General features: G+C 35.2%; 1 protein-coding gene across 1 annotated transcript; it reads right to left on the bottom strand.

The window, feature by feature from the left end:
- Window positions 1-2,511: 2,511 nt before the first annotated feature.
- LOC143529143 (serine/threonine protein phosphatase 2A 57 kDa regulatory subunit B' theta isoform-like) lies at window positions 2,512-5,717 on the bottom strand. The gene is made up of 2 exons (XM_077024994.1): window positions 4,515-5,717; window positions 2,512-3,023 (listed from the first exon to the last, which is right to left on the bottom strand). The coding sequence occupies exons 1-2, from the start codon at window positions 5,715-5,717 to the stop codon at window positions 2,673-2,675; spliced, it is 1,554 nt and encodes a 517-aa protein (XP_076881109.1). The 3' UTR covers window positions 2,512-2,672.
- Between the last annotated feature and the right edge of the window lie 3,653 nt (window positions 5,718-9,370).

Below are 9,370 nucleotides of genomic sequence, written 5' to 3'. Positions count from 1 at the left end.
CTGGCTGGGGTCGAGCTGCCAGGTCAGCTTGGAAAAATTTTATTTCCATTAACTGTCTTAACACATTTTTCATTAGGATTTTAATTTATTTTCTAAGCGAACTTAACTTTAGGCGAAGTTAAACCTTAGGCGAACTTAGCTTTAGGCGAAGTTAAACCTCAGGCGAACTTGGCTTTAGGCGAAGTTAAACCTCAGGCGAACTTAGCTTCAGGCGAAGTTAAACCTTAGGCGAACTTGGCTTCAGGCGAAGTTGTCATCAGGCGAACTTGGCCTCAGGCGAAGTTACCAGTTAGGCGAACTTAACTTTACAGCGAAGTTGCCATCAGGCGAACTTAGCTTGCAGGCAAAGTTCATCAAGCGAACTTAGCTTGCAGGCGAAGTTCGTCACTTTGAAGGCGAAGTTGCCCAGATGAAGGCGAAGTTGCCCAGATGAAGGCGAAGTTGCCCAGGCAGCCGCTATTTTAGTTTCTGATCGGCATTTCGAGCGATTTTAACACCCTTGCTATGGTTCAATATCACCCACTACGCTTCCCGACCATTTCCGGTCACTTAACTCTAAAAAGCTTGGATCTTTAAACTTCAAAGTTCAAGAATCTTACCTTTTTGAGCTTGTTTGGATCTCCTTTAACTTGTAAACGCAACTAGTCGCCCTCTCTCACTCTCGGATCAGTCCGATTCTTCCCTTGGCTCGGCCCGGTTCCGGCGAAGTTAGTGTATGTGTGTGTGGAGTGTGCTTGGATAAAGATAGAATGAAGATATTTTGGGGTGTTAGGGTATTTATATCCCTGAGATCCCATGGACCTAAGGCCCATTCTCATTTAACCCATCCTAATTAATCCAAGTCCACAACCCACATCCATTACCCAACACTAGCCCGACCCATACCAACTCCTATTCTATTATTTATTTCCTGATAACCCGGGTAAACTTTCTCTCTATTAGTAAGTAACATAATTAATATTACTTGGAAATTTCGGGATGTTACACTATATAAAAGCAAATAATAATTATAATAATAATAATATATGTAAGGGAAATACCATTATGGTATGTGACCTAAATAAGTTAAGTCTAAGCCCTAAGGTATTCAATTCTCTCTAGAAATCCTTAACTTTAATTCTACTTCTCCACGAATTCCTATCCTCAACCATGTCCTCGGAGAGGTTTAGGTCTATCAAATCATGCCTAATCCTCTCATCCCAAGTCAATTTCGGTCGTCCTCTACCCCTCCTCCTTTCTATAGTAATGTTTTCTACGGATCTAACAGGATTCGTCGTCTGTCTTCTCTTTACATGTCCAAACCATCTCAATCTCATCTCAATTTTCATGAGCGAACTAAACACGTTGAAATCGATTGTCATTTTGTTCGCGAGAAGTTACAAGAAGGCCTCATGACTTTAGTACATACGAAGAAGAGTGATCAACTTGCTGATATTTTTTCAAAAAGCTTACCAGAGCCTCCTTTTCACGAGCTTCTGTGAAATTTGGGGTTTTCTCAACCTCCAACTTGAGGGGGGGGGGGTGTGAGCGCATATCTTGTGTTTTCAACATATGCGCCGCATATGTATACGTATACATAGGTTTGCTTGTTTCATTGCATTGTAATAATGGTTTGATTATGAGATAATAAAAATTTCTCTCTTTCTGTTTCATCTCTCCTTTCTTTTCGTGTCATCGTTTTATACAATTACAATATGCAATATGTTTCGGGTCACCTTCTAACACGTTATTTGTTTATTACATATCGAATCTTAGCTCGGGAAGGTTGGACAAGGACCAACCCGATAACAATAACTGACTCGCATTTTGTAGTAGCTACATTATTCTAAATTATTGTTCACGTGTTCATCAAATTAGTGACTTTACACAAGAAGAAGCAATTTAAATATTGTCTTGTTTTTAGTTAGGAATTTTACAGATCATACTTTTTTTACTTTTCTGTATATAGAAGATGAACGATTATCATTGAAAATCTTGAAATTAATTCAGAAAAGGTTGAAAGAAGGGTCTATAGATGCTAACTACAATAAGATTGAGCAAAAAAACGATTAACCAAACCAACAAAGTGAAACCAGGACAACCAACTCAAACTAATGACTGGTGTTTGAGTTTTATTTTCTTTGAAAACCAAACATTATGGTTTGGTTTGGTTTGGTTTGGTTTTGGTTATCCCTCGCTCCAACTGAACCGAACTATAAAACTGAATAAAACTGAACTTGTTTGAATTTTTGTTATTAGATTTTTGATCCAAATTCATTATTTTGGCCCAAAAGTTTCATGTTCAAATTTATTGATAGATGGTCAACGAAAATTTGATGGAAAAGTTTTACGGCTGAATTCATTACCTTGGGCCAAATTTTGAAAGAAACCTCAGACAGAAAATAACCAAACCGAACCCATGCGAAAAACAAAAGCCGAAAAATCAAAGTTTTGGTCTTAGCGCAAAGCCGACCAACACACACCGCCAACTACAGTTGAGACGCAACTTAAACATGAATTATATGTTGCAATAACAAGATTAATACAGATTAAAATCCAAGAAAACAACATCGCAAAATTACAAATCATCTAAAAAACAACCAATTTCAAATCGTATATACACAAATCCATGGCATTCAAATCACGTGTCTCATAACACCCTAAATTAGCAACAAAAACCCAATGACGGGATTTCAAAATGCAGAAACATGGTTCGCAATTAGCTTCTGAGACATGACCTGTTCATGACCCTGAGCTGCTGCTTGCTCGAGCCGTTTCCATATGGCTTCTCGTTTTAACTTGATTTCTTCCTTCTTCAACTCATCTTCTTTAAACTTTCTAGAACATTCTTCAAACAGTTGAGGGTCAACATCAGAAAAGATCTTTCTGACATTCAAAGTCAAACTTAGTACCACTTGGTTCCAGTGTGTCTTTGTGTTGCTTGCTAATGCTGGAAATATTATCGGTAAGATCACTTTTCGATTCTGTTTTATTAAGTTGTCTATATGATCATTGTTCCATAGGAATAATGCTCTCTCAGCCACCTGTATATTCAAGAAACAGTCACAACTGTTACGATTATGGTTATTACACCATATAAACAGATCCCACAGAAAGAAAATGCTTGAGTCCAAAAAAGTTTGAATTTTTTAAATATATTGACAGTGATATTAAGCCCTAAACTCTTATTTAATCCACAAAGTTATTGACCCAACGAAAAAGAAGCTTCATTTATTGTATTTTATACTTAGTGCCTCAGATCTTGGTTTCAGAAGGCACTTAAAAAAATGCATCAGGGGATTAACGCAGCGCCTCATGTACTTCTGGGTCAAATTTGGTCAGCTTACTAGTTACTACCTTGATGAGCTCAAGAAAGCATATCAGGGACTTGAGGTAGTGCCTCGTGCACTTTTGGGTAAAAATTGGTCAACTTAGTACCTCATATCTAGGTTTCAAAAGACGCATATGAGATGCTAGGAGCTCAAGAAAAATGCATCAGGGGCTTGATATAGCGCCTCATGACTTTTGGGTCAATATTGGTCAAAGTTGGTCAAAAATGGTCAGCTTAGTACCTTGGATTGGTAGGATCTTGGTTTTAGTCTTTTAGAAAGCACATATGAGATGTGAGGAGTTCAACTGCTTAAGTAAGCGCATCAGGGGCATGAGGCAGCGCCTTGTGTACTTTTGAGTCAAAATTGATCAAAGTTTGCCAAAGTTGACAAAATTGGTCAACTTAGTACCTCAGATCTTGGTTTTAAAAGGCACATATCAGACGTGAAGCGCTCAAGAAAACGCATCAGGGGATTGAGGCGGTCCCTCGTGTATTTTTGGGCAAGATTGGTCAAAGCTAGGGTTTGTAAGAGGCTGATTCGTAAAAAGTAAAAACAACCACAAGGATCAAGAAACTATGAAAAGTTCTAGACTTAATATTATTTTGCTGCTCATTAAAGTCATTACAGAACAACTGACAGTATAACTAAGAAATCTTGTGTGCTAAAATCATATAACCTAATTCTAGGTAACTATATGATCAGAATGCATGTAATCTAACCTAAATTTTAAAATAAAATGAAAACTTGTCACCTTTCACTAAAGCAAGTGCCTTTTTACAGTTAATACAATTCATGAAACTTCCTTTAAAAATCAAGAAAACCTCATAACAGGTCAATTTGGGTTGTGTTTTGTTTCAAACGGTTCAATTTGGGTTGTGTTTTGTTACAAACGGTTCAACTTGGGTTGTGTTTTGCTTCAAACGGGTCAAATCAACAAAAAAGCTAGCTAACTGAGTAAGACAAATGGGTCTCAGTTTAACAAATAGAACCAGTAAAAATCATTTCAAAATGATTATTATTTTAATAACACTGCATTGGTAATCATAATTAACTCGTTAATTATCTATAAAGAAGTTAGAAGTGAATAAAAAGGTATCATTATCAACTTACACAGATCAAAATGAGACCTTTATCGCAAACTAACGCCTTTTAACGCATGTTTATTTATATATATAATAACAGTAAACCTGTTAAAGCACTTACTTGAAAGTGTGAACTGCTCAAACAACGCGCGATTTGATGAAACAAAGGTACCATACATCTCTGAAACTCAGGAAGCTGAGTTGCTTCCAAAACTTCTTCAAGCTCACTTAAAAACATAACCTCTTTTGAACTATTTGTAATCGGCCAATACTTCAACAATCCCCTAATAACCGTATCCGCAAGCTTACAATCTTTTTCCACAAATTGTGTAATACAATAAGATATTTGTTGATGATACATCGGTATGCATTTCGGCTTATGAAGTGGTATCAAAGCCCTCACAAGAAACAACTTATGTTCTTCTTTCAATGGTAGCGCGAACCCGTTAATAATACTTCCCAGTATCTCCAGCAACTCAGCAATCCCGTTATGTTTTTCCGTTTCAAAAACAAAACGAAAGAAAATATTGTTGATTGCTTTTCGAATAAACGGACGGTGCACCATAAACTTTCCATACATCCTATGAAGAACAAATTTCAAATACTCACGTTCGCGTGGATCCTCTGAGTCGAATAAATCCAACCACTTTAAAACAAACGCGTGATCAATGTAACGCTTGGCGAGTTTTGGATCGGTTTCTGGGGATGCAACAAATCTTAAAATGAACTCATAGACTAGTTGTAAGTGGGGCCACGCAGGGTCCATTGAAGGTTCTTCTTCTTCACCATCAAAAGTTTCTAGAACTTTGTTTTCCCGTGGTTGTGGAGTGAGCCTACGAAAGATATTAACCGACACCATTTTAACGATTTCTTGCATAACGATTTCAGGAAATTTCCCGTTTGCAGAAGTGACATAATCAACTAGTTCTACTAAAGTTTGTCGTTTGATATCTTTTTCTTTCAAGTTCTTGGTGGGATCAGTGAAGTCAAACACAACGGAACATAAATTCAACTTTCGGATGAACAGGTTTTGCTTCTCGGAACTTGAAACGTCTTTGAAGCTAGGTAAGGCCTCGTATGAGGTGGGAATCGTTGGATTCCCGTTCAAATTCGAGTCTGAGTTTTGAGATTGGAGAACTTTCTTGTTGGTTTGACTTTGGCCAGTTGAGGGTTGACCGGATGGATTTGAAGTGCTAGACCTAGTGATTGGGACATCATTATTGGTTCTTGAACTAGTTGAAGCTGAATTAGGGCTTCTTTCATCTCGACTATCATTTGATTTATGAGGCTTTTTAGGAAGCCGGTTAAGTATCTTGTTAAACATCACTTAAAAGCCACAAACTTCAATCGCTTTCTGAGTGAAATGCTTCCAACCAAATTGGGAATAATATCAAGAAATCCCAATAAAGCACATGCCTTTCAAACCAACTTCATAAATTCCCAATTGAGAACAAGATAACTTAAAGTTGAATCAACCAAAGTTTGATACTTTTCCTGCAAGAAATCCAAGGATCAAAAATGCAGCACAAATTAGTTCATCAAGAACACAAAGATAAAGCTCAAATTTATCAAACAGAAGAAACCCAAGAAAAGGAAAGGGGGGTTTATATGAATTAGATCTAGAAGACCCACATAGCATTCATGAACAATATTGGCCGGACAGAGTTTTTTGGTGCATAATCCATGAAAAAGGAAATAATAAATACTTACATCAAAAGGGTCAACAATCTTGAAGGCTGGTGAAGAGCGATAACATCAAGGAAATGGATGATAAAAATGCAGAGGAAGAATATGAATCAAGGATGATTGATAATTAAGTAATGAAAACGATCTCGATTGAGGAGAGAGAGAGAGAGATGAAATGGGCTATAATAATAATAATAATAATAATAATAATAAGTTGTTCCAAGAAAGCGATCTTTGGTTCTAATCCGTGTGGATGGTTCGCTAACAAAAGAAAACAGCTGAGGAAAGGAATAATTTTCTTATCAATCAATTAACACATGCTGCCCAATTTAAAAGGTCCAAAATACCCAATCTCATATCTATTTTAACGTAAGGAGGTAGGTTTCAAATACCTAGCGAAACGAATTTGATCAATATCAGTTAGATTACGGTAACAATTCAAAAAAAAGATTAGTAGACCCCGAGAATACTACAGGCACAAGACAGGAATAACTTATGACAAAACGAAAGACATATTTAAAATGACGTGTTTTCGATTGGTAAAACCCAGAGCAGGTTTTGGGGGAAGGGCAGCAAGGGCGATGGCTCCCAACTAGATCACCTCGATAGGCCTGAAATCTTTTTGTAAAAGTTATATAATCATTTATTGGGAAGGGTTAAAATAAAAACCCACTTGAGTTGTGAAAACTTTATAAACTCATTCTCAACCACATATTTTTAATTAAAGTTTGAATCTTGTGATTCACAATTAAAGTGAATAAAAAATGTAAATATAAATATAACTTTTTTCTCTCCTGAAAACATATAAAAAATTAGTAAAAAATGTTTAAAAATAGTAAAACAATTTTTTTTTATTTTTTGATATTTTGTATTAAATGTTACAACATATATTACGTGTGTAAAAAAACTAAAAAAAAACGATGTCATATAGGGTTTTCACAACTCAAATGAGTTTTCATTCTATATTTTGCATATATATATATATATATATTGAAAAATATATATGTATTTAGGGGTGTGCAGATTTAGGGTCGGCCCGAAATTACCCCAAAAACCAACCCGATTTTATCCGATCCTTGACCGACCCTATAGTGTAAAAGTTAGTTTCGGTCCTCAGTTCCTGGGGAATTCAGTCTCGGGTCGGATTCGGTATTAGCCCATGAAAACATGGAAAAAACCCGAAGACCGATTTGCATCGGTGGAAGACGATTCCGATTTCCTTTATAGATACATAACTTATAACTTTGTCTCTTTTTTCTGGTCGGGTAGTATTTGATATGAAAAGAAATAAACATAAACTTTTCCGGCCGGCGAAGAAGATGTTGACGGAAGAGGTTCCGTTTTAACAGTTATATTATATGTAGAAGATAACCTAGGTGGGCCTTTAATTTGCCAAAGCCCAATGAAACAAAACGTTTAAAACACTTTTTTTTTCTTTTTTTTTATTTTGTACTTGTATATTTATTTCTCTTTATATTTAATCTACAACATACTGCATGAAGTTATTTTTGTATAACTATATTGATAAAAGAATAAATTACTATTTTAACAAGTTTGTTAAATAACTATTAATGCCACATAAAAAAGAAGCCGACAATCATTCTCGCATTTGTAGTATGCTGATTGTCATAAGAATAATAACTTACATAAGCTTCAGAATGGAAAAATAGATAATTGTTAATTACATCTTTACACAAGAGGCATAGTTTTAGACCTTTGCTTCATCCAAAAAAGAAAATAGAGCATCACCTTTATATACATGTTAAATAGCTTTATGTACAACCAAAAAATATTAAGAATAAATAAACTGGAAAAATAAAAGTATAGAGAAATAAGAAAATACGAATATAACTTTGACAATATGTAAATCAAGAAAAAAAATTTTAAAAAGTGAGAAAATGAGTTGTTAAAAAAATATGGAAAAGAAATAGAATAGTGAAAAAAAAAACGGAAAAAGGTTAAAAAAAATATAGAAATGGGGTTGTTAAAAGTTAAGAGAAAAACATGGCCCATGACTCCCATGAGTGTAAGAGGTTGTTTGGGCTTTCTACCCATTGTCATTTTAACCAAGGGTTCTCAAAAGTAAAATGGAACAGAACAAGGCGACGTAAAAAAATTAAGTTTTCCAGGCGTGTTTTGCAACATACGATGATAGCGCATCGCAGGTATAACTGATGAACCGTTTCCTGTATGGTTCACACCATATTGCATCCTGCAATTTAAACATTTGAAAGATGTAATATCCGGTCTCGGTTCTCTGCAATAGAACCGATGAACCAACCACAGATATGACCGAAATCAATTATCCCCAATTGGTCCGGTATTCGGTCTTCAAAATCTGCATAAGTCGGTCCTTGGGTCGGGTCCGGCTTTTCTCGGGTCGGGTTTTGTACTATGTTCACCCCTATATGTATTCTTAATGTTTAAATTCAATTATCCAATTCTCTTAGGCCAGTTTTTACTAAAAAAATATATACAGCCCAAATAATAACCCAATAAGCGTATTTAAAATTTAATTGTCAAACCCAATAAAAATCATTTTACTTAAGGCCCAAATTTTTTGACACTTTCGGCCCAAAACTTTTTAACGAATCTCACAGAAGGCCATGGTAAAACCTACTCATTGCATACACGAGTTGTTGCAATTCGGTTGGTTCGTAATGACACTGTTACTAAAGCCAAAAAATACATTTGTGAACACTCAAATACCAAAACTAAACATATTTAAAATTATAGTGGAACCGACACCAGTACTAAACCTAAAAAATAAATTTATCTTGGTAAAACTCGCTCGATGCAGTTGTGTGTCATCACATATTCGATCGGTATCGATTATGTTCATGACAGTGCCGAAACTAAAGCCAAAAAATACATTCATCAACGCCCAAGTACCAAAATTAAAATAATTTTAAGAAGTTAAATCGAAAACGGTATCGAAACTAAACCCACAAAATAAATTCATTAATACCCAACTGCATATTGAATCAGTATTGGTTAGGTTCGTTACCGTACCGGATTTGAACCCAATGATAAATCATGTAAAAATAAACTAAGTAAATAATTATATATAAAAAAAACAAATAAATAAATCGAAAAATCAAAAAGGGAAATGTGCCACCAAACAATGGATTTTTATCTTATATATAATAAATATAATCATCAGTTTAATTGTATAATAATAACTATAAATAGAAATATTTGGAGGAGAATGACTTTAAACGATTAATTCTAGGATGTCAATCATATTGGGTTGATGAGTTAAACTATTCATGCGATCATTGTTATTGCTTG

Source organism: Bidens hawaiensis, unplaced genomic scaffold (genome assembly GCF_021521415.1).
Source record: "Bidens hawaiensis isolate Kalapana, Puna unplaced genomic scaffold, B.hawaiensis_p1.1 tig00008505_1, whole genome shotgun sequence".
In the NCBI taxonomy this organism is placed as follows: Eukaryota; Viridiplantae; Streptophyta; class Magnoliopsida; order Asterales; family Asteraceae; genus Bidens; species Bidens hawaiensis.
Note: the sequence above shows the minus strand (reverse complement) of the source record. Positions and strands in the feature narration are given on the sequence as shown.

Excerpts from the sequence above, each read along its gene's own strand:
- LOC143529143 (XM_077024994.1), bottom strand. The coding sequence starts at position 5,717 with ATGTTTAACAAGATACTTAACCGGCTTCCTAAAAAGCCTCATAAATCA. Across the intron at positions 3,024-4,514 it reads TGAGCAGTTCACACTTTCAA|GTGGCTGAGAGAGCATTATT; the intron begins GTAAGTGCTTTA and ends TTGAATATACAG.